At 46.1% G+C, this 25,417-nt stretch overlaps 1 protein-coding gene across 1 annotated transcript; it reads left to right on the plus strand.

Moving 5' to 3' along the window:
- The first annotated feature begins 29 nt into the window (after window positions 1–29).
- Window positions 30–24,939, plus strand: LOC135819837 (P-selectin-like). The gene is made up of 4 exons (XM_065333120.1): window positions 30–146; window positions 3,944–4,117; window positions 4,919–5,092; window positions 23,963–24,939. The coding sequence occupies exons 2-4, from the start codon at window positions 4,015–4,017 to the stop codon at window positions 24,250–24,252; spliced, it is 567 nt and encodes a 188-aa protein (XP_065189192.1). The 5' UTR covers window positions 30–146; window positions 3,944–4,014; the 3' UTR covers window positions 24,253–24,939.
- The last annotated feature ends 478 nt before the right edge of the window (window positions 24,940–25,417 follow it).

Below are 25,417 nucleotides of genomic sequence, written 5' to 3' on the forward strand. Positions count from 1 at the left end.
TTGGCTTGGCTCCGTAAGGGTAACAACTCATGATTATCTATCCACGGCAACCTACAGTTGCAATGATGGATATGTGTTGTCTGGTGATGCTGTGACTACTTGCCTACTGACTGGACAATGGTCTACATCACCACCCACCTGCCAACGTAAGTGCAGAATAATGTATTACGTTTAGTTTGTGCAAGAACTTGAGGAGTTCTGCATAATAATTATTATGGTTGTCGAAGCTAGGCACCAGGATCAATATGAGGAAATACACATAAACTCACATGAAGTGGGTGTTCCGTTTTTTTTCTTCAACACAACCAAATACAATCCCTGTGCATATGATGAGTGGATGGTTGAAATATTTGGTTCAGCCATTTGACTGCTGCGGAATCCTGTCGCTAGTACACTGAGTACGGGTACGAGGAAACGGGGTAGTTTTTCTCTGAAAACACACCACACTCAAAAGTCCGTAACCTGGACATCACTTATCAAAATTTCTAATTTGAATCACTAACATATCAGATGGAGAGCAACGGAAAATATGTACCATGGAAAACATCTAGTTTAGTTGTAGATTCGATTGCATAATTTTTGCCCTAGTGTGTCCATGAATTACTAACGCTTCAGTTGCAGTACTAATTACGATCACTGCTTTCTAGCCATTCCACCATAACTTCCTTTGTACTTCACCGATTTTGATGATCTTAGGCTGGAAAGCACTTAGAGAGATAAGAACACTAATTGCAAATTTATCAAGATAATCTATCTCTGCGAAAACTCCGGAAAATGCCGCTATATCTAATTTCCAAGTCAAGTTGTGAAACGCCACATTATGTGCAATTTAATTTCCATTCAGTTAAATATTCTTAATTAAGAGAGCATGTCTGAGTAAACCAGAACATATGTGCAAGTCGGTCGCTCAGATTTCCCTCAAATTTTGCGGGTAGGATTGCTTTGGGGTGTAGATCGACATTCCAAAGCCCGCGCAAAATCTTTTGAAGGGAACCATGAAATTGGTATACCCCTCAATATTGGCCCAATATTGGCGCGATTTATAGGTTTACAAACGAGCCACGGCACAGCGAACAAGAACAAGCTACAAACAAAACTCCATCAAGCCAACATTACCTCACCTTAGAAGAGTTCATGGGGCAGCACCACTTAGCGATGCCAGCATCCCAGAAGACGAGGGCAATAATCCCTTGACGCCACAAATGATCGTCTTGAAAGAAGCCAAATTACAAGCGCTGATAAAACAGCGAGCTACGTCCTCAATTAGCAAACACTGGCAGATAGTAAAACACCTCTTCTAGCAATGAGGACATGTCCCCCATCATCCTTTTTGGGTTTTCTTGAAATACACAATTTTGAATTTATCCACTCGACCATTCTGAAATACGTCCAAACTCATACCTGCGGAGGAAAGCTCGCCCCCCCCCCCCCCCCCCCGCGACAAGTAGTCAGCAATTTCTACTCCAACACCACTCTCAACGCTGCAGAACAAAGTGTATTGTTGACTCTGACAAGGAAAAGCAGCGGTGATCACTTGTCACTCCCAACGACAAGCTTCTCCTTGCGCCACCAACATTTTTCGGTTCAACAGTTGATGCAAAAGTGACTGAATTTTTGCGTGTAGTTTTGGATTTTTACTGCAAGAGGATTGAAGAAATCACGTGCCTCGTGAATCGAGAATGCCAGGTCTCGTAGATCATGGTTCAGCAGTTGTTCCGAGTCACCTTGATCAAGCTCACCTGCACTTACATGGATCACTCGTTGATCTAGATCGGATCACGTGCATCTTGATGTCCAGCTCAAGACTAGAGCACGCATGTCGTGTTGTAGGCCCTCCAGCCGGGACTTTCCCTAGATCCCTCAACATGCAGCACAGAGTCTAGGGCGAGTAGGGTCAAATCACGTTGTTCATGACGTAAGAAATCTGCCATGAGGGCGTGCCACGTACCCCATGGCCCATGCAACCATGTAACAGTGTAGGCCGCGCGCTGGTCAACTCCAATCGACCTTGTCCTTGATGGCATGGACCACGCTCATTCCTTGCTGTTGCAGATCTACGTGGATCATCAGCATGTAAACTAGCCGTAGTTCCTGTTGAACCATGTTCGGGATGAGCGAGGTTACTGTGAAAAAATGCATCCCTGTTCATACTGCAAGAGGAAATATCTCAAAGAATTCTCGCCAAGGCAATACTACTAGCGTTATTACGATACTTTCTGCATGTTCTGAGCAGAGCATGCAAGAAATAATGCATCTTACCTCCTCCCTCATGGTCCGTTTCAAATAGCGCCTCAGGAACGATCGTGATCATGCGCATTGTGTCGTGCACCAGAAAGCATTATTCTACGTCACGATCCACGTGATTTCTTCATTCCTCTTGCAGTAAAATCCAAAAACTACACGCAAAAATTCAGCCACTTTTGCATCAACTGTTGCACCGAAAAATGTTGGTGGCGCATGGAGAAGCTTGTCGTTTGGAGTGACAAGTGATCACCGCTGCTTTTCCTTGTCAGAGTCAACAATACACTTTGTTCTGCAGCGTTGGGAGTGGTGTTGGAGTAAAAATTGCTGACCACATGTCGCGGAGGGGCGAGCTTTCCTGCGCAGGTATGAGTTTGGACGTATTTCAGAATGGTCGAGTGGATAAATTCAAAATTGTGTATTTCAAGAAAACCCAAAAAGGATGATGGGGGACATGTCCTCATTGCTAGAAGAGGTGTTCTACTATCTGCCAGTGTTTGCTAATTGAGGACGTAGCTCGCTGTTTTATCAGCGCTTGTAATTTGGCTTCTTTCAAGACGATCATTTGTGGCGTCAAGGGATTATTGCCATCGTCTTCTGGGATGCTGGCATCGCTAAGTGGTGCTGCCCCAAGAACTCTTCTAAGGTGAGGTAATGTTGGCTTGATGGAGTTTTGTTTGTAGCTTGTTCTTGTTCGCTGTGCCGTGGCTCGTTTATAAAACCAAACCGCGGCTTTCACTTGTCAGAGTCAACAATACACTTTGTTCTGCAGCGTTGGGAGTGGTGTTGGAGTAGAAATTGCTGACTAGACGTCGCGGAGGGGCGAGCTTTCCTGCGCAGGTATGAGTTTGGACGTATTTCAGAATGGTTGAGTGGAAAAATTCTAAATTGTTTATTTCAAGAAAACACAAAAAGGATGAGGGGGGACATGTCCTCAGTGCTAGAAGAGGTGTTCTACTATCTGCTGGTGTATAGTGTTTGCTAATTGAGGACGTAGCTAGCTGTTTTATCAGTGCTTGTAATTTGGCTATTATCAAGACGATAATTTGTGCCGTCAAGGGATGATTGCCCTCGTCTTCTGGGATGCTGGCGTGGCTAGCTGGTGCTGGCCCAAGAACTCTTCTAAGGTGAGGTAATGTTGGCTTGATGGATTTTTGTTTGTAGCTTGTTCTTGTACGCTGTGCCGTGGCTCGCTTGTAGACCCATAAATCGTGCCAATATTGGGCCAATATTGAGGGGTATACCAATTTCATGGTTTCCTTCAAAAGATTTTCTACGGGCTTTGGAATGTCGATCTACACCCCAAAGCAAACCTACCTGCAAAATCTGAGCGAAATCTGAGAGATCGACTTGCACATATGTTCTGCTTTTCTCAGACATGCTCTCCTATTGTTTTGGGGCAATATTCTAATCATCCCTTGCTTCCGTAGGAATATTTTCATACTCATCCGTGGCAGCTAGGGACTGAAAACCTGTCAGCAGCACAAAATGAAAACAAAACAGAACATTTTCCATCAAGCGGAAGCTGCTCAGACTTCATCGCCAAGAATTGAACCCTGTTCAAGCCGACAGACATTTCTACCGTCCGACTTTAACGTGCACGATAAAGAGTGAGTTTGTTGAAAACAGTGCTGTACCGTCTGCATAATGATAACGATAATATTGCCTGTCCGCTGATCCGCATCTTCTTTTCCAACCGTAGGTATACCAACATGTGCAGTCCTTACAATTGCCGACGGTGCATTCAGTGAACTGCAGACGCAGAGACTGAACATGGTTGCAAATGTGACATGCAACGAAGGATACGAGATCAACGGCAGTAGATCTGTTGTGTGCTTGGAAAGTGGAAAATGGTCTGACACTCCACACTGCATTGGTGAGTGAATGATACAATTCCCTACTCTATTTCTCACCGCATGGAATGGCGATGTCTGTACGCTTGTCCAATTCGTTATCCTATCCGATGCTGATTCGATATTCTTTAATGGATTCTATGACGCCTGGGCACTGAGCCCACACTATTATAGTGAAACCTCGTTAGGAAGAACACTGAAAAGACAAAATTTAATGTTTGCCTAAGAAGAACTAGTATTCGTAACTGTATTGGGTGAAACCCTGTGTATTCACTGGTTAAAACATATAGATAAGAAGAACTCCTGTTATTGCGAACAAATATTATCGGTCCCTTGATGTTCGTCCTAAAGAGGTTTAACTGTACAGCACGAGTGTAGAATGCGTATTGACGAGGATTTACGGGAGGTACGCGTGTTAGAATGAATGACTCTAACTTCGTTACTGCTTCTCTAAACATTTCTCCCCATGCTAATACGAAGGATAAATAGGAAGCTCCTCGTTTGTGATTGCAACAGTTTGTTCGAATACGGTTTGCTCAAACTTCATTGTAGATATCTTATAGTTGCTGAGAATCTGCATTGTTATTTGTTTCGAAGATTCAGATTTCGGTTGAGATTTGACTGAATTACCATCAATAGAGTATAAATGTGAGAGCTCATGTTTCCATGGTCCGACGTTGGACAATCCACAGTATTGGATTGATGGTTTGGAAAATAGGGCTGCTCTGTTGGCTTTTCCACCCAAGACATCACAAGCATCCATAATGATAATGAGGATGGTAAATGTACACTGATCCCGCCTTATGTGTGCTTTCCGTTCATAGAGATACCGACATGTGCAGTGCTCCAAATCGCCAATGGTGCATTCAGTGAAGCGCAGACACAGAGAGTGAACAGTGTTGCTGAAGTGACGTGTAACACCGGATACCAGATCAACGGTAGTAGATCTGTTGTGTGCTTGGAAAGTGGAGTATGGTCTGACACTCCACACTGCATGGGTAAGTTGTTAATGACATCTCCTCCTACCCTTGTTACAGCCTGGAATGGATTTGGTTGTGTGCTAGTTCAATCCCTTCAATTTTATACGTTGGTTAACTGAAGTGATCCCACCAACCATTTTGGTGAAGTGGTCACGGCCATGTCGGCAACCAGCACGACCGTACACCCCGAAACGCCGCCAGGCAGCGCAGGTACAGGCACAACAACATCCAACTCACCGCACACCGACACAACTACTCCTACAACAACATGTAATCACCCATATTCGCCGCGTGCTGAAGACCTCCTCTCCTCACTGGTGACTAACACAGACATGTCCGAACATCCAGCAAACCCCTGGATTACCTCCGAACGATGCAGGAGAGCCAGTCCAATGCGAAATCCTCACCTGAGTTCAAAAATTACAAACAAAAAGAGAGCAACAACATTGACCCTGGCCACAGCCAACCGCTTGCCCCAGCACAGGGCTCAGGCTTCAGCCCACTGGTTTCCTAGGATACTTAATACTAGCCTACAGTAACTTTGTTCTCCACACAATATCAGTGAGTGAGTACCTTCAATTGCCGAAATACCAAAAAGAAGAAACAAATAATTAAAATAATATAAAAAATACTTCAAGAAATGGAAATCGCGAATTCATTAGCTCGAGCGTCAGGTGCCTGTTTAAAAAGATGGACGAGCTTTATTATTATTATTATTAGTCTGAAGAAAATGTTGAACGGTCTCTGCTGGGATGACGACTACACCATAGCTCAGTGGTTAGAGCATCGCTATCTACAAGCGAGTGTCCCTTGGTCGAGTCCTGGTGGTGACGGTCCATTTTTTCTTCAGACTTTTCCCATTTGTCTCTTTCCCTCAAACTAGTGAAGATTTTATGACTTAGGGCTCCCCGGGTGCTAGCGTGTACGTGAAGTGTGAGGGCTGCGTCCCACCCGCCTGTGTGGATTCACAGGAAGTGTGAGTTACAAAGTCTGAAGAAAATGTTGAACAGTCTCTGCTGGGATGACGACTACACCATAGCTCAGTGGTTAGAGCATTGCTAGCTACAAGCGAGGGTCCCTGGTTCGAGTACTGGTGGTGACGGTCAATTTTTTTCAGACTTTTCCCGTTTGTCTCTTTCCCTCAAACTTGTGAAGATTTTATGAGTTCGGGCTCCCCGCGTGCTAGAGTGTACTTGAGGTGTGTGGGTACAGTGAGGGCTGCGTCCCACCCGCCTGTGTGGATTCACAGGAAGTGTGAGTTACGAAGTCTGAAGAAAATGTTGAACAGTCTCTGCTAGGATGACGACTACACCATAGCTCAGTGGTTACAGCATCGCTAGCTACAAGCGAGGGTCCCTGGTTCGAGTCCTGGTGGTGACGGTCCATTTTTTCCTCAGACTTTTCCCGTTTTTCTTTTTCCCTCAAACTAGTGAAGATTTTATGACTTCGGGCTCCCAGCGTGCTAAATTGTGAAGTGAAGTGTGTGGGTACAGTGAGGGCTGCGTCGCACCCGCCTGTGTGGATTCACAGGAAGTGTGAGCTACGAAGTCTGAAGAAAATGTTGAACAGTCTCTGCTGGGATGACGACTACACCATAGCTCAGTGGTTAGAGCATCGCTAGCTACAAGCGAGGGTCCCTGGTTCGAGTCCTGGTGGTGACGGTCCATTTTTTCTTCAGACTTTTCTCGTTTGTCTCTTTCCCTTAAACTAGTGAAGATTTTAGGACTTGGGGCTCCCCGCGTGCTAGAGTGTACGTGAAGTGTGTGGGTACAGTGAGGGCTGCATCCCACCCGCCTGTGTGGATTCACAGGAAGTGTGAGTTACGAAGTCTGAAGAAAATGTTGAACAGTCTCTGCCGGAATGACGACTGCCCCATAACTCAGTGGTTAGAGCATTGCTAGCTACAAGCGAGGGTCCCTGGTTCGAGTCCTGTCGGTGACGGTCACATTTTTCTTCAGATCTTTCCCGGTTGTCTCTTACCCTCAAACTAGTGAAAATAATAATAATAATATTATTTTCGGAAAGGATTGGGAGAACGCCAAATTCAAAGTGTCAATCGGGGGAGTGAACTCCCTGAAAACAGAAAAAATAGTCAGACCTTCCAGGACTCGAACCCGGGACCTTGCTTGTCATGAGCAATGCTCTAACCACTGAGCTATGGGACCAGGCCGAACCTGGAAGGCGCTGAAACGTTTTTCACTCCAATGGCAGGTCCCAACACGTGCCACACATACTGATGGCATTTGGGTCTTTGTCCCTCCCCCAGGGGCCAACTACGGTCAGTTTCTGGGCCTTACCAGAAGGGAAAGAAGGTGATAATTTTTTTAAAGATTGGGAGGACGTCAAATTCATAGTGTAAGTCGGGGAAGTGAACTGCCTGAAAAGAGAGAAAAATTGCAAGACCCACCAGGACTCGAACCCGGGACACTGCTTGTCATGAGCAATGCTCTAACCACCAGGCCGAACCTAGAAGGCGCTGACAAGTTTTTCACTCCAAAGGCAGGTCACAACACCTGCAACACCTACTGATGGCACTTGGGTCTTTTTCCCTCCCCCGGGATCTTGCTTGTCATGAGCAATGCTCTAACCACTGAGCTATGGGACCAGGCCGAACCTAGAAGGCGCTGACAAGCTTTTCACTCCAGAGGCAGATCACAACACCTGCATGATTAAGGTTATGTATGGTTATATACATACTAGAAAGTAACAGAACAAGGAGTCCTTCACAAGGCAGAGCAACACGGTGTCAAAGGGTCCCTGCTCTGTTGGCTGAAGAGCTATCTTACTAGCCTTAAGATCAAAGGTGTCGTAGGTGACCAGGCCTCTACTACCCATGACATCCAGTCAGGAGTACCGCAGGGCAGCATCCTCGGCCCAACGCTCTTCCCGATCTACATTCTTCACCATGGCCACGAATAGCCCTTTCCCAAAGGTGCTCTTTTAATTCGCAATTAGTGTTTTTCGCGTCCCGCAAAATATGCTGAAAAAGTTCTCTGTTTTCAGTGAAAACAGGCAAAAAGTGCTCTTTTTTCATTGAAGGATAGCCATGATACATGTTCAGATATGACACAAGATGAGAAATGAATACGCGCTCTTCCATTTATGGGTCCACGGAGGGCAAAACAGGAAGTAAAGTTCAAAATACCCACTTTTTACAGCATTCTGTACATAGGGTACAAGCTTCACCAACTTGTTGCCCCCCCCCCCCCCCGAAAATGCGGCATGCCAAGGCCCATCCACATCGAGCACTCGGAAACTGTGACCGCATGCATGAGCAAACAGATTTTAGCACTTGTTCAGCTAAAAAAGCTCAAAAAGGGCGATATTCACCAAAAAACGCAATAAAGGGCAAAAGAAACGGGCTTTTCCAAAAAAGGGCCAAAAAGGGCGAAAAAAGGCGAGCACCTTTCGGAAAGGGCTAGCCACGAAGCGAATTTTCATGGAATTTAGGGCGATGTTTGGAATTCTGTGGAAACACATTTGCTGAGATATACGATTTTGGGCGAAAATTATTTGGCAGCACCGCATCATATTTTTTTTTAAATGGCTGTAAAGACAGTCTAATGAAAATAATAACAATTGTAATTCCAAATGTACAACTACGATGTACTTAGTACAGTCATGTCAAAAACCGGCCTTGGCCACCGAACACAACTGCCTCAGGACCGGATAGCCACTTCAGCCACCACCCTCACAACAGAGGTGTCCATGGCTGGCAGGGGACGAATCCGCCGTGCACCCCGCAAACAAGCAATGCTGGATCTAGGCAGAGCAAAAGACAGCCGGCACCGGATCCACGACATGACCTGGCTGTACGGCTCCTTCGTCTTCTCTGAGACTAGAGAAACGACACGCTTGTAAAAGGTGGTGGCGGATTTCCCCATCCCACCACTGGCTGAGAAAAACAATGGCAGGAAGGTGGCATGCTGAATACCCCTGACGCGTTGACCATAGTGTCGACGTTTTTCCTTCTCATGGCGCTGGTACGTGCTGGTGAGTGAGGAGGTCCGATTCGATTGCGCGAAAGGGTTGAAAACCCGTACATCGAGAAACACACGCTCGAATCTTCAAACCCAAACACCACTAGCCGCCACATTCAATCGGGCCTGGTCGTCAGTGATAGCGGTTCGGTACTGCAGCTTTCTCCAGTTAGCGGCTGGAGTCGAGGTTCGACTGCGACATTCGTGGCCACTCTCTTGAGCAGATTTGCTGTCACGTCACGAAGCTCGTTGGGACGGATTGTCGGGTAGCCGCCAGTGATGCAGGAAAGAGCGCGGGTCAAATCGAATGGCTCACCGCACACACACGCTGATGGTACGCGGCTGGGCTGCCATCCATACCGCAGAGCTAGGCCATCCCTCAACTCACTCTTGGATAGGGAGAACTCAGGAGCCTTCAGTGGACGGCAGGTTAGCCAGCTGGATGCTCCAGATTCGCGGGCCAGGTGGATAGTACGCTGCAGGCTTCCAGGTGCTGCGGTGATGAAAGACGCAGTAGCCTTCTGAATACGGCGGGGGGCTTCATTGCGTACCCTGGTCTTCATGTGGCTGACTGTGGCTAGCGCATCACCAAGCTGTGGGCACTGAGCGACGATGTTCTCAACGAGCGACGAGGTGATGGATCGAGAGGAACAGTACTGCGTCCCCAGTGTGGTCGGGTCAAGCACACCGAGCCCGCCTTCACGGCAGGGGAGAGAGAAGAGATGTCTGAGAGCGGAGTCAATAGGCTGTCCCGTCAAGTTTGGTAGAAGCTTGGTTTAGATGATATGCTCAACGGGTGCCATGGCTTCCGGAGCCTCCTTCTGAACTCGGCAGAGGAACGTCCACCTGTTGGCAAGGCTATGCGTGAAGGCTTCATATGCTGCTTGTGGTTGAAATAGGCCAAAGGAGGACAGAACATCGATCTCCTTGCACCATGCATCTGCCTTCTTCTGGAGGTAATCTTGAATAAAGGCAGGAGTGCCTATCGCCGCAAAGAGATACCGATGCCCCTCAGCAGTTATCTGGATGCCAGTATCAGCGAAGATCCTTGTGGCTTATTCCAGGCAGTCCAGTTTCACGACCAGTACGGATTTTGCCGCGTTAAGGTGGTACCCGAAGCCCGGACCACGGGACATCCCACTACGTACAGAGGCGGCGTAGCCTAATGCCAGCAGAGGAATCATCTGCGTACCACAGCTGCCTGGCACCATCCGTGTCGGTTGCCTGAATGAGAGGGAGAATGCCGATGGCGTAGAGAAGCATTGCGAGTGGATCCCCTTGTGTGGTTCCCTCGCTGGAGGAAATGCTTTCACAGCCAACAAATAGGCAACTCGCGCTTCGGTACGAGTTGATCGCCACCGTTGCCAGCGCAGGGCACAGATGGCAGACGTTACGGAGGCATACGCTGCGGTTCAGGTTGTTGAATGCGTTAGCGGCATCAGCCATCAGAACACTATCAGTGTCAGGGTAGTTAAAGATGTCGGTCATTGCGTGGACTGCGGCTTCGATGCCACAGTCTTGACCGGCACATAGCTGCAAGCTTCCTGCTGCCGACTGCTACATCAACGACGCAGAGGACCACCTACCTGAAGAGGCTTAACTCGCAGTATATGCCAACGCCACCACGGTATATACGTGTATCACAATCCGAGCCAATATCCCAGATGGAGTCGCAACGCTCCAGCAGGCTGTTGACGCACTTGCCGACTGGGGCACCCTCTGGCGAATCAGGTTTTAGCCGACAAAGTCGGTCCCTCACGATCACCCACCGACGATCCCACCACCCAGTTCCCTCTATCACTTTCCAGGGGACAGATGTACCTGAGGTGGATCAGCTCCGCCTGGTAGGAATAACATTTGACAGCCAGCTATGCTTCAAGCAGCACATACGGTCCCTCGCAATACGCGTTGCGCAGCGACTCGGCTGCTTCCGCAAGGTTGCCAAGGCTCTCATCCCACGATGCCGTGCCGCAGCATACCGTGGGTTAGTTCGGCCGATCCTGGAGTATGGGATGCTGGTCTGGATGAGCGCAGCACCCTCCACACTAGCAAAGCTCATAGCCATCCAACTTAGGGCACTTTGGTGATGGCTGCTACCTGCCCTGCCTGGACATCCGTCGCTCTGTTATTGCTCTCTGCTGCCTGTTCAAGCTCCACTATCTGACAGGCCCTGCCATGATCACAGCCCCCCCCCCCCTCCCCTACCCCCGCCGGCTCCAGCCCCAGCCCGGGCCCGCACCCGAGCCAGCGTGCGCACAATTGCGAGCCACCATCCGTTCCAGCTGACCAAGACTGTCCCACCTCAGTCTCGGAACAATGTCCTTCGGTCCTTCCCCCACGGTATGATTGACACCTGGAATTTCCTCCTAGCCTCTATCCTCAGAGCTCGCCCCTCCAGAAGTCGATGAAGACCTTCAAGAAGAAGGTCTATGACGACCTGAGGCAGTCTGACTGGGACTGGGCAACCGACCGCCTCTAGCCTCCTCCTGGAGTTGTTGAAATTTTATTTTGTATCGCAGACCAAACGGGCAGTGGTGCCCAATATTATGATGGCGATAAAGTAACGGCCGAGAGCCAAGGATACAACAAGCAAGCCTCCACGAAAGCGAGAAAAACACAGACAACACAGACAGCAAATACTCAAAAAGAAAAAGAGAAAGGGAAAAAAAGAAGAAGAAAAAAAGAAAAGAAAAGAAGAAAGCACAGTTGAGTAACGACTCCAAGTCCAAGCCTAGATACTGGCTAGCCATAAAAATTAACCTTTTAAAAGTCTCTTGAATGATCTGTGGCAGGCGAGGGACTTGAACTCTTGGGGCAGGGCCTTCCATAAACTTACAGCGGAAACGAGCGGCCGGCAGTCACCAGAGACTCGCCTGGTGGCAGGGACAACAAACGCATTTGGATCGTTGATCCGAGTGACGCCTTCAGTCTTGCGACGTAGGCGCTTGGACAGGAGATTACTAATACTGGCGGTGTTGATGTGAAGCATGAGAAGGCGGAGTTTACAGTGGGCGTTTTGGATGAGGCCTAGACGGGTGTAGATGGGATATGTGTGGGAGGGGAATGGCTGGTTGGCAACGCAGCGGATACATCGCTTGTCGAGGACCGAAAGCTGATGCCGTTGGTGCGCAGAGAGAACCGAGAAGAAGGCATTAGATCCATATAACATGTCCGGTATTATTAACGATTTGTAAAATAGCAGGGCTTGTTGCTCAGTTAAGCAGGAGCGAATGGCTCGCAGCGCCGTCAGTTTCTGGGAGGTCTCTGGGAGAGTTTGCTCCTGCTTCTCCCACCCCAAGCCTAATTGTCGCCCATCCTGAGTAGCCAATCTCCACTGATACCCTATTGCACCCTTCATTTGACACTCTCCTTTCACTCCTATTATCTGTTGGATTATTTGCTATTTTCTGCTGTGTTCCAAAATTAGATCCTCTCCTTCGTTGTAAAATCTTTCATTTTCTCCCGTGCTTTTTTTCCCCTCATGCTTATGCTCCCCTCCCGAATTTTGTACGCCTGCCATGTGAAGATGCCGAGACCTCTGGTCGGTTGAGCATGGCAAGCCCCATCAGCACCATCTCACCCCATGCTAGCCCCATGTGCCTGCCGGTTGAGTTGTGTATTTTGAATTTTTTATATATATATGCCTACAATAGCGGTAAGACAGCGAATAACCTAGCGAGGCATAGCGTGGTTTGTCTGATAAGGTTGGCACATTGAAAGGATTTACAAAATAGTTCGTAGGTTGGTTGAAAAGTTTCTCACAGTAGGTTCAGGAAGGAGAATGAATGGTGCCAGACACTTCATGCGATTGGCCAGACATAGCGCCATGAGGTAGGGGATGGTCCATGTACTCAGCATAAGCATTCATATCATCTTGCGAATCCACTTGCCTACGCGCTGACCGTGTTACAGCTTCGTTGATAGACTGAAATACCACTAGAGTGACGAAGTAAACTGGGAGGAACTTCATCTTGACAAGTATGAGGAGAAAAACCTGTGCCAGGAAATGCAGGCTACGATTGAATGCGGCAAACTCTGGTCGTCATGGCCTCGTGGGTTCACAACTGCTGCTGGGCGCCAAATGTTACCTCCGGGTTTTAGTCAGTCGGCAGAGCAAGAGAGTACAGTAAGGAATAGTGGTTATCATACAGAATTGCACACTTCTTCCGAGAGAGAGAAAGAGGGTTTTCAGGTAATAGTCAGAATCTACATGTTGCATGAAACTAAGAGGAAGGAACTGATCCGGGGCAACTGATCTTAATCTGCAAGAATCTAATCTGTAGGACACTAAGAATGCAGCAGCTTTTATAGCGAAGGTAGAGAACTAAGGTTGGTAAGACAAGGATTACAAAATCATCATTCTACAAGTTCTACTTGTAGAATAGTGGAGAAGGTAAACCTACATGTAGATCATTATGGCTTTACATGTAGATTAAATGAGCATGGCGTAACATTACTATGATGACTAAGCGAGGTATTCTAGAAGATGAGATATCTATATTTGAAAAATATGGTGGTAAAGACACATCGGGCAATATGGCGGTAAACACACGCCTGCCCACACACGCTCTCTAGGCTGCAAAGTTCTGGCACAGAGCTCTCCTTCTCACCACCACCACCATCAGTTCGCGCCTGGCGTCTGATCGATGCATGGTTGGCGGTATCCGGCATAGCAGGCTGGTACATCAAGTAGCGCATCGCACATAGATGATGACACAGCAACGACATAGCTCGATTGCGACTTACGCTTCGTCCCCGCTGGACTCATCAGGCAATCTTCTTCTTGGATGTCTTCATACGGAGCTTGACTCGGGAGAATGAAGTTGAAGACACCACTGCAGCTGTACTTATGGTTGATTAATATGGTGGTAAAGACACACCTGGCAATATGGCGGTAAACACACGCCTGCCCACACATGCTCTATTGCCAGGTGTGTCTTTACCACCATATTTATCAACCATAAGTACAGCTGCAGTGGTGTCTTCGACTTCATTCTCCAGATATCTATATTGTGCAATTTAGTCAGCAACATTACTCATCAGGCATATTACTTGGAAGGTATGGAACAGTCCGGAATCAGCAACGTGATTAACTAACTAAAAGGAAGTGGTAGAAGTACTAGTTCTAGAAGTGCTGACAACAAGGTTACAAGCATGGGAGATCTAATTATAGCTTATGACGAGGCTTACATTTACGTGCATGTACTACTACTAGTAGTCGCAACCAAGTCATGTACATGTCAAAATATAATGTACTTCAAAAAGAAGTATGCATTTCTACCCTTACAGGACCAGGCCGAACCAAGAAGGCGCGGACAAGTTTTTCACTCCAAAGGCAGGTCACAATACGTGCCACACATACTGATGGCACTTGGGTCTTTTTGCCTCCCCTAGGGGACCAACCACGGTCAGTTTCTGGACCCTACCAGAAGTGAAAGAAAGTGATTAATTTTTCTTGAGAGGATCGGGAGAACATCAAATTCTAATTCAGTAATTGTCAGCTGGGGAAATCAACTGCCTGAAAAGAGGTAAAATTTGCCAGATCCAACACTACCATGGCCAGCAATCGAGGACATCTGAGAGTTGAAATTTTTGTACTCCTCCGAGGTGTGATTTTTGGCGTGCTGGGCCAAGCACAAGGAAGCTATCTGCAAAAAAACTGCAGAAAATGGTTGTTGTTTGATCCTTTGGTGTAATCTTTGTTTCTAGTCGAAGCTAGTTGCTGTTTGGAGCAGAAACGCTGAAATTGACTATTTTCTGCATGTACTCATACATGTACTCATGTACTCAGTCATGCAGTCTCACTCGTATTTTAGCTCTTTTTCTGGAATGGATGCTGCTCTGCGCCCCTTGGTGAACATTTCCTGCGCTCGTGGTGCAGCTGAAAAGGACCACTGGTATGTCTGGTTCCTGGTTTGAAAGTGGAGAGTCGACTTTTGTGCCTTGAAAAAGGAGTAGAGAGCAATAAAGGTACGTCTGTGGCGTATTTTTGAGTGCTCCTCGTACATTTTTGATCGTGATAGAAATTCTCAGACCAAAGTCAGCCAAAGTCAGCGCGATGATGGCCGTACAGTTTTCTTGTGCAATTTTTAGTTGTTTCATCTCGTATCTATGTCAGTATCGTGATGGTGAAGTGGAGAGGGTGATTTTCTTCCTCTAGGCTTCGTTCGGCCGACTTTGCTTCGTCCTCGTTGAAAAGTGATCCTGAAAAAAAGGTCGATTCGCAAAATTATGTTGATTTTCAATGTACGTGATGACATGCGATTGCTGGCTATCTGAGGACTTGAACCCAGGACCTTGCTTGTCATGAGCAATGCTCTCACCACTGAACTATGGGAGCAGGCCGAACCTAGAAGGCGCTGACAAGTTGTTCACTCCAAAGACAGATCACACCATGTGCTACACATATTGATGGCACTTGGGTCTTTTTCCCTCCCCCAGGGGACCAACCACTGTCAGTTTCTGGACCCTACCTGAAGTGAAAAGGGTGATTAATTTTTTGAGAGGATTGGGAGAACTTCAAATTCAAAGTATCAGTTGGGGAAGTGAATTGCCTGAAAAGAGAAAAAATTGCCAGACCCAACAGGACTCGAACCCGGGACCTTGCTTGTCATGAGCAATACTCTCACCACTGAGTTATGCGTCCAGGCCGAACCTAGAAGGCACTGATATGTTTTTTCACTCCAAAGGCAGATCACAACACGTGCCACACATACAGATGGCACTTGGGTCTTTTTCCCTCCCCCAGGGGACCAACCGCTGCCAGTTTCTGGACCCTACCTGAAGAGAAAGAAAGTGATAAATTCTTTGGAAGGATTGGGAGAACGTCAAATTCATCAAAGTATCAATTTAATCACTTTCTTTCACTTTTGGTGGTGTCCAAAAACGAGTGTTCCCTACGCCAACACACACCTACATGGCTTGTAATAAACGAAGCCGTGAGCAGAGAATTCGCAGGAAACCACTACTCCACCACTAGCTAGCACCATGTTCGTAAGAATGTAGTCAATAGATGTGATGGATGTTGGTGAAGTCCTCTCATTAGTGACATTAGCTTCACGATTTCATGCATGCACGCAGTCGCACTCGCACACCAATGACCTCTCCCCTATACATGCACGCACACACGCACTCGTACACACGCTACTGCACGCACCCTTTCCTATTTCCGCTTCTCGGATACCCTACGACTTCTTGCTCTCGCACTCTCCCTTTTCCATATTGCCATTATATTTCGTTTGGCCTGGGTGGATGCACTCTTGCTTTCGTTCATTCATTGCCATAGCTACCCAGGTCCTTGATACCTCCATGTCTCATCCTTTCTTTCCCTCTCTCAATCTCATCCCTCAATCTCATCGTCTCAATCTCATCATCTCGAGTCCCTCGCTCGGAAAATAACATTACTTCTGTTATGCCTGCGTTGGTGCGGCGAGTTTCAGCAGTGATATAAAGAATAATCGAGTATTCGAATTTTCTCGATCTCTTGGACCTCAAGGAATAACAGATCGGGTAAAATCTATGTCGAAGGTTCAAAAAATCGAATATTCATAGGCAGGTATGTCCGCGAGCTGCTTACCGCGCGAGCAACGCTATATCTCAGGACTTGAATGCATACACGTTGTACTGTATTGCAGACAACAACTAGACTACGCACGGTACAGGTAGATCACGGTAGACTCTAATCTGTGTTTACATGAGGCGTTTCAACCCGGGTCTGATTTCAACCCGTCATGTGCACAAAATAAATGGTGCATTTACATGACACATTGCGCTTGACCCTGGTTGAAATTTCGCCCCGGATTGATTTCTCCAAGGGGAGGGTTGAAATCAACCCGGGTCAAGAAAACGGTACAAACGTACTTCTTCTGTGCGTATCTCGCCCCAGGTTTGAACAGGACTGCATACAGTGCGGGGTTTGCCTTTAAACTGGCTCTAAACAGAACGAGAGAGCTTGGAAGCTCAGGACCCTACGCTATGCTTTTTTGCCTTGATGACCTAGACAAAAAAGCATACGGATGTTATAAATTCATTCATTTTTTTAAGACATAAACTTGGATTCAAACCCGCACTATCGCCCTGCATGCATCCCCCGATACACTTTACATACAAACTAATTCTTCCAAGTGGCTTCACGTTGTGATCTTGCATTTGAAAGCCCTATTTGAATATGCATTGTGGCCAGCCGTCTTTGATGGCATGGTACGGCACGGGACAGGTACGGGACAGGTACGGCACAGGTACGGTCGAGGGTAATACGACACCGTCTACCGCCTTGATGACCTAGGCAAAAAAAGCATAGGGATGTTATAAATTTTTCAATTCGCCTATTTTTTTTAGCATAACCTGGGATTCGAACCTGCACTATCGCCCTACATGCATTCCCCCATACACTTCGCATTCATACTCATTCTACCAAGTTGCTTCACGTTATGATCTTGCGTTTGAAAGCACTATTTGAATATTGCGGCTAGCTATATGTGGCCAGCTGTGTTTGATGGTACGGTACGGTACGGGACAGATACGGGATAACGCCAGGCGTGACACAAACACACAAACACACAAACACACAAACACCAAACGAGAGAGCTTGGAAGCTAAGGGCACTACGCTATGCTTTTTTGCCTTGATGACCTAGACAAAAAAGCATAGGGATGTTATAAATTCTTATAAGTTTCAACTTTTTGTTTTTAGACATAACCTGGGATTCGAACCCGCACTATCGCCCTGCATGCACCCCCCAATACATTTCGCATACATACTACAGTCCTATCAAAAAGTATTCTTTCTAGACCAAAGAGTGGTATATTTGATAACATTTAATAACGATAGAAATTTTTACGATACTTCTCCAGACGTTTCGTTGTTCTGAACAACATCGTCAGTGGATAAAGAATGGAGGGCTTTGGGTGGTGGCACGGGTTAATAGGGAGTGATGGTGGTGAGATGAGGTGAGGTGAGAAGGTGAAGGTGGGAAATACATGTATCTAAGTTAATGGTGAAGGTTAGGTGCGGGTCGATACAGGTGGGAAGGGGTACACCCTTCGGGTAGAAGTGTAGGTTGGTAGAAGGTGTTGGTGTGCGTAGAAGGTGGAGTGGCGTAATGGAAGTGTCGGGTTGATAAATGTGGGAGAGAGTCTAGGTAGGGTGTGGATCAGCAATAGGTGTTGGTGTATGTGGTGGGTAGAATTGGCAAGAGGTGTGTGTGTGTGTGTGTGTGTGTGTGTGTGTGTGCGTGCGAAAAAGAGTAAGGTAGTGAGTATTGGTATGCGTGGAAGGAAGATGTGACAGAAGGTGTGCGCTATAGGCAAGGGGTGCAGGAATATTTTGAGGTGGTGGGTGGGACTAAAACAGGAGGTTGTGATTCATCTAGTGATATATATATAATATCAGCAATAGCAGCAGTATATACAAAGAGGTGTGTGCGTATGCGTGTGCGTTTGCAAGCTTTTTGGTAGTGTAGTGTGTTGGGGGGGGGGGGGAGAGAGCATCGGGTGCGGGTGTTCTTCTTCTATTGCGATCATTTTTGGATGGGTTGGCAGATAGTGGATGGTGGTAGGCAAGTTATGCCAAGAATCCAGTTCCCATATCTTCTTTTCTTCTGTTGATAGTTGGTTTCTTGTCGCGGATGGCATATGCCTCACGGATCCGGAGCCTCAGCTCATCCCTCTCCGTGAGCTGAGCAATCTCGTACATAATCTCTGGGGTGGCGTTCGGGTGCTCCCTAGCGTAGTGCACACCGAATGCAGACTTCTTGTCATGAGATTTTGCAGCATTTGTGTGCTCTTGGGCCCGGGTGTGCACTTGCCTCCCAGTCGAGCCGACGTATCTCTCGTGACAAAGGTGGCATGTAGCTTCGTACACGGCAAATCTGCAGGTGCATTTCTTCCTGAACATAGGGCATTCGCGCATTCTGCATTTTTCCGGTTCTCCTTTTTTCTTCGTGAGTTCTTGGATGGTTGGGGGTCGAGGGTTAACGAGGCGTGCCGTTATGCCGTTTTTCTTAAGTGCCTGTCGTACTTGGCCGTTAACCTTGTCGGAGATGTACGGTATTCTAAATACCAGTTGTTTCCCTTTTGCTTGTTTACTTGTGTTTCTTCTTCGGGCTCGCGCTTTGATGATGTGTTCTGCAGAATAGCCGTTCCCTGCAAGTTTATCTGAGATGAGGCGTCTGGCTTCCTCCGCAAACTCAGGCGTGCTGTTGTCTTGTGCTCGCTTGTATTCATTGTTAATGACCGCCATCTTAACCGCCGTTGGATGGTGGGAATCTGCGTGTAGTGTTATCCCTTTGTTTGCTTCTTTTACGTAGAGCTTGTGTGTGACTTTGCCGTCAGGAAGAATCTTTAGTCTGATATCCAGGATTGGTAGGAAACCATCTTTGTCCGGCAACTCCAGTTCAAACTTGATTGTCGGGTGTTTTCCGTTGAGTTTGGTCAGTAGAGACTGTGCTTCCGCAGGAGTGTCAACTGCGGTCCCCGAGTCGTCCACCATCACTCCCTATTAACCCGTGCCACCACCCAAAGCCCTCCATTCTTTATCCACTGACGATGTTGTTCAGAACAACGAAACGTCTGGAGAAGTATCGTAAAAATTTCTATCGTTATTAAATGTTATCAAATATACCACTCTTTGGTCTAGAAAGAATACTTTTTGATATTACAATGAGAGTGAATAATCAACGGCTTGTCCACCAACTCTTTGATACTACAGTCCATTCATAAAAAGATGGGTCCTGGCTCTGGCGAGCTCCCGTATTTGGCGATTTTTCGTGATTTCATCGTACACAGTGTAGTGCTGCGAACTTTGAAATTTGAAAAAGGGTCCAAAAAGGGTGCCTGAACTGGGGTTTGAACCGCAGAATGCACTGTTGCAGGCGGGGTCAAACGGCCTGGATTTTGATGGTTTTTCCCAATTCAGTGCTTTTCGGGCAAAACTTGGCCGAAATCCTATTCTTGCTATGGCTTGCTTTTTGGACAAAAAAACTTCAGAAACATAATTGGAAGAGGATTCCATATGGGATTGCAGAAAAAAAATCAAAAAATAACTCAACGTTTGACCCATTTATGGCCAAAAGCTAGAAGTTCATTTTTTCTGAATGGACTGTAATTCTTCCAAGTTGCTTCATGTTATGATCTTGTATTTAAAAGCCCTATTTGAATATGCATTGTGGCCAGCCGTCTTTGATTGTACGGTACGGTACGGGATAGGTACGGGACAGGTACGGGACAGGTACGGGACAGGTACGGGACAGGTACGGGACAGGTACGGGACAGATACGGTCGAGGGCCTTGATGACGGCAAAAAAAGAAAAGGGATGTTATAAATTTTTCAATTCTCCTATTTTTAAGGCATTACCGCGGATTCAAACTCGCACTATCGCCCTACATGCATTCCACCATACACTTTGAATTCATACTCATTCTTCCAAGTTGCTTCACGTTATGATCTTGCGTTTGAAAGCCCTATTTGAATATTGTGGCCAGCTGTATGTGGCCAGCTGTGTTTGATGGTACGGTACGGTACGGGACAGATACGGCATAGCGCCAGGCGTGACACAAACACTCAAACAAACAAACACCAAATTAAAGCTGTGTGGACCCTGGCTAGCGCCAGACGTTACTGAAGTAACGTCTTCTGCATAGCTACGGGACTTAATTGTAATTTGTAACCACATTGCTCGGCATGCCTACACATTACTGCATGTTTTCTCTGTGTTTTCTTCACTGCATGCTTACACATACACACAACAATTTGAATTATATACAAAATTTGTACTTTGGAATTATCATGTTATGATTCTTTTTAATATTTCCTTCTCTCATAACATTTTATTCGTTCTTAGCAGGAACCGGAGGTTTTTCCTCTGGTGAGAAGGCAGAATTGCCTGTGCTCTTAACGAATTCAAATAAAAGAAAGAAAGAAACAAACAATATGCAAATTTCGCGCGAACGGATTCACGTGATCATACAGGACTCTAGAAGTGGACTTTTGGCGGCATATCAGTATTTGACCCGGGTCAACTGTCTTCATGTAAACGCTCACCTATTTTGCCTATCGTACAGACTTTCAACCCGAGCCGAACTCGAACCGGGTGGAATTTTCTCATGTAAACACTAGCCTTTGGCGGACTATGCTCGGCCAATCGTCAAATTATGCATTTGATAATGCCACAACTATGCCAACAAATATGCTGAATTATGCCCGGTTCCACTATGTATTACTATTCACGCTGTACATGGAGGATTTTGTCTAGAATAAGCCGAGCTTACACGTTGGAATCCGTATATTATGCCAGAGCATGATTATTATTAGTATGCCAGAGCGTAATGTTGTGACGAAATCCCAAGATTGTGCCAAATATTATGCCGGCATAATCCGCTGAGGGCTATGACGAGGAGTCGTAACTGGGGTATTAAAAAAAACATCTGCAGGCTCTCTGACAAAGCTGTATTATGCCCCTAAGCATAATTTTTGTCTAAACCGAAAGGTTATGCCGACCACACAAGTTGGAATCCGTATTATTATGCCGGAGCATAATTTTTGGACGAAATCCCAAGATTATGCCAAATATTATGCCGGTATAATCCGCCAAGGGCTGGTAAACACAGCCTGCCTGTCTGAGCGTTTGTGACCAAAAAGTGTACAACATTATTGTACAATTTTTGTTTGAATAGTAGAATAATCGGTCGTTTGCTTGAGGGTTATTCGCTAGATTATTCGATCGTAAAATTCATGGTTTTTTACATAACTTCTGATGCGCTTCGAACTTTGTTGATTAGATTCAACGTGGGGAGGAGAGGTGTGTGCGAGCGTCGATAAATTCCAACTTGTTTTCTCCAGCAAATCATTATTCAAATAAACCATGAGGAGGATTTACTCCCCCTGTAGGTTGGTAACTAGCTCAAGAGCAGTACTCCATAATTGATCAGACGCAGGACCAGGAAAGTACGGTTGAATTGACATATTCCACGTCAAACAGACCATCTCAACATCGGAGTTGGACGCATCTGCTCTCTGGATATTAAGAGCCGTTATCGAAATAAATCGCCGCACCTCCTCGCTTCTATCATGGAGGCAGGCAGGCAAGCGCCTCCAACTTTACAAGGATGGTTGTACTGTATAGGCTTAATTTCGAGTTTGTCGTTGGATTTACCAGAATGCAGCCAGGTCTCACTAATGCCAATGCGGCCAAATAGTGTTGCTTACTTCATATCTTATGCCTCCAACTACATTATGTTGATATGACCAACAGAATGTATATGTATGCTGTGTACGCGATTAGCGGATGGCTTACGCTAAAGGTTGCATCAAAGGTAGAACAGAAGTGTGTGCGGGTTCAGTTGACTATAAGGTGGTATGTGGGTTTTCAATGGGGTTATGATTACGAAAAGGGGTAAATAATGATAAATAATAATTAGAAACTCGGATGTTAAACCAACAATAAATGGCTGTATATCATATCTGGTTGCAGTGATGGAGAGTTACTCTCGACTCATATCTATATTTCTTTTTTCCTTTCTATAAATATTTATTAAATAATTATACAATGGAAGCGGTCCTCACCAAGAAAACACAATCCGTTGCTACTCCGAGTTTCTTGAGTTTTTCAATCGTCAGGCAACTTTTCTAACTAAAGCAGGGCTGTCAGGTCCACTAAAGAAATACACAACCACACAGCAAGGCGTTTTTTTGCGCCTTGCTGTGTGGTTGTGTATTTCTTTAGTGGACCTGACAGCCCTGCTTTAGTTAGAAAAGTTGCCTGACGATTGAAAAACTCAAGAAACTCGGAGTAGCAACGGATTGTGTTTTCTTGGTGAGGACCGCTTCCATTGTGTACTAGCTCCAGTGCATCCCAGCGCTGTTGAGCCCTCTTTGCGGTGGACGGGACCACTTCTCCCTGTATTAAATAATTATTATAGATTTTTAATATATTTTACCTTCACTGAAGAGATGTAAATGGTGGCACAAGCGCTGGGGTCCTTTAATTGCAAATACGGGGCTACGTGAATCTCGGAGTTACAAACAAAGCTTCCAATATTCCTCTCTTCGCCTTTCTCTCTCCGCCTCTCACTCCCTCTCTCTTTTCTCTCTCCCTCTATCTCTCTCTCTCTCTCTCCCTTTCTCTCTCTCTCTCTCTCCTTATCCTCTTTTTTTACAAGAAAGAGGTTCCAGGCTGTCGAAGAGAGTGCTCAATACCGAGAGGCAGAGCTAGTTCAAACAATAAGAGGACCGAGAAGTGTTTTAACTCTGAGTTAACTGGTTTCTGATGATCGCTTCCGCTGACGTGACTTGATACTTGACTCTTGACTGACTCACGATTATATGTGTTTGCCAATATATAAAAGTTGGAGTAATGTTGTTTATATGAATAGATTCCGCAAGAAAGCGGATTTCGGGGAGTGCAAACTGATCCATATGGTGCAATTTGCCCCCAAATCGAAAGGATTTTTTAATAAGCTTTAGTTGCCTAGCTTACCAGAAACATCTACTTGAAACTGACAGCATAGAAACTAGATAACAACTTTCTGACAGTGACAAAGGAGTCGATTGACACCAAGTGTTATTATTTATTATCGTTTCAAATCATGTCTATCATCTATTGTGCCTATCGTTTTACATGACCATTTAGGGCTACAGGGTCTGCTATTCAGTCTCTGAAGAAACGATGGTGCAAGAAGCCATTACAAACCTTTACGTCAAATTCTGCTGTATCTGTCTCTGCGGGGAGAGCCTTTCCTACCATTTGAGGCGCCCACTCGTGGAGCACATTCCTCTATACTTTGAAGTGCAATGGAAATCCGCCAAATTGAGTTTGAAATTCATTGCTTGATTAACAATACTTAATATTCAGAAGGGCATGGTCATTGCAGATAAGATTGTTTTACGTATTTTTTGTTATGTCCCTGATCAGTTTTCCCTTCAGCGGAACAGACAGCACCAACTTCCACTTCAAAATCTTCCAATATTGTTCCAGGAGTCATTGGTTTTCTCGCTGGACTGATTATACCTGCTGCTTTGATAATAATTTATTTGGCGCGATATCGAGGCACGGCTAAGACTATCAGCATGACAGAGAGCGACAACGCCAAGCCCACGGCCATTTTTGTGAGTCAATTGACAGAGAATGATGCGTACGAAATGACTTCAACTGTGGTCGAAGCAAACCCCGAACCAGAGTATGAAACAATGAGCCCGGCATAACTTTCAGTGTTTTCTATGTTTCTTTTCTTGCATCATGCACCAACAAGGAATGAAAGGCGCTGTTTGCATATTGCTTAATCATTAGCTGTTTGTTGTTTGCTGGATGTCCTAGCTTGCCATTATGTCTTCTTTTCTTTTTAGATTTGCGCCATGCTGCAGCACTTTGTTTTGTGAGTATATAAACCAATACTGATCCAGATTTCTCATTACTGTTTTCTGATGATCGCTTAGTGCGTGAAACTCTGAGTAAAAATGCTTTCTCTGTCCTCCTATTGTTTGTCTTCTTTTCCTTCAGTAGTTGTACTGAAGGTCTCAAAACAAAAACGCTGCAGCCGGCAGATATAGTTGTCGTATCAACGGTATTGTTAAAATACAAAAACTTGCCGAAAACATCCCCCTTCACCAATTTAGAACTCTTGTAATGCTTTGTTCTTTTTATCTTCAGCTGCCGAACAGGCAATTTTAGAGCCCTGAAATGTCAGGTGCTCAAACTCTGTATTGCTAGCCATCATGCTGACAGTCAAACTCAAGTTCTGACTCCCCTGATGATGGCACTGTCTGCTGCAGAAACAAGAGCACTATACCTTTCCTTTGCCCTTATAGCTGCTATACATTATACTATGCTTACGGCACTAGAAACAGCATCTGTAAATCAAGTGCTTCAGGTAGAGCTGTCCTGTTGTGTAAGAGAGTCCATGCTCATACATGTGTAGGTGTGTGCATGTTTGGGAGTTTGCCGCAGCTCTCCAGACAGCCTGTGCTGGTGTTCAGGTACTATGCATGTGCATGGCTTGCTCATTGAAATCCATTCGCATCACTCAAGTACGCAACGGGCATTCCGCATCTGTGGCCCTGCGAAATCTGGGGTGCAAGACGGTGCACCACGCTAACTTTGGTGGTGCGATTGAACATCATTGAGCAGCACTGTAGCTCACGACTTTTAGTTAGTTTGCTTCGTTCTGATACGGCCAAGAAAATCTCTTAGGGCGCGGAGTTCACAATATCCTATACTTTCGTTGTATGTGATGGGTTGCTACCCAATTGGCATTGACGCATGCATGCAACCACATGGCACGTAGTTGACAGGATCTGAAATCACAAGCAAATACTTTGAGCTTCCGAGACCAATATGCACCGATCTGGGCTGTCAATCTACAATGCGCCT

This window comes from Sycon ciliatum, chromosome 6 (assembly GCF_964019385.1).
Source record: "Sycon ciliatum chromosome 6, ocSycCili1.1, whole genome shotgun sequence".
Lineage (NCBI taxonomy): Eukaryota > Metazoa > Porifera > Calcarea > Leucosolenida > Sycettidae > Sycon > Sycon ciliatum.

What these genes read in the sequence shown, in the direction of transcription:
- LOC135819837 (XM_065333120.1), top strand. Translation starts at nt 4,015, where the DNA reads ATGGTTGCAAATGTGACATGCAACGAAGGATACGAGATCAACGGCAGT. An exon ending in TGACACTCCACACTGCATTG is followed by an intron (nt 4,118 to 4,918) that starts GTGAGTGAATGA and finishes TTCCGTTCATAG; the next exon opens with AGATACCGACATGTGCAGTG. An exon ending in TGACACTCCACACTGCATGG is followed by an intron (nt 5,093 to 23,962) that starts GTAAGTTGTTAA and finishes GTCCCTGATCAG; the next exon opens with TTTTCCCTTCAGCGGAACAG.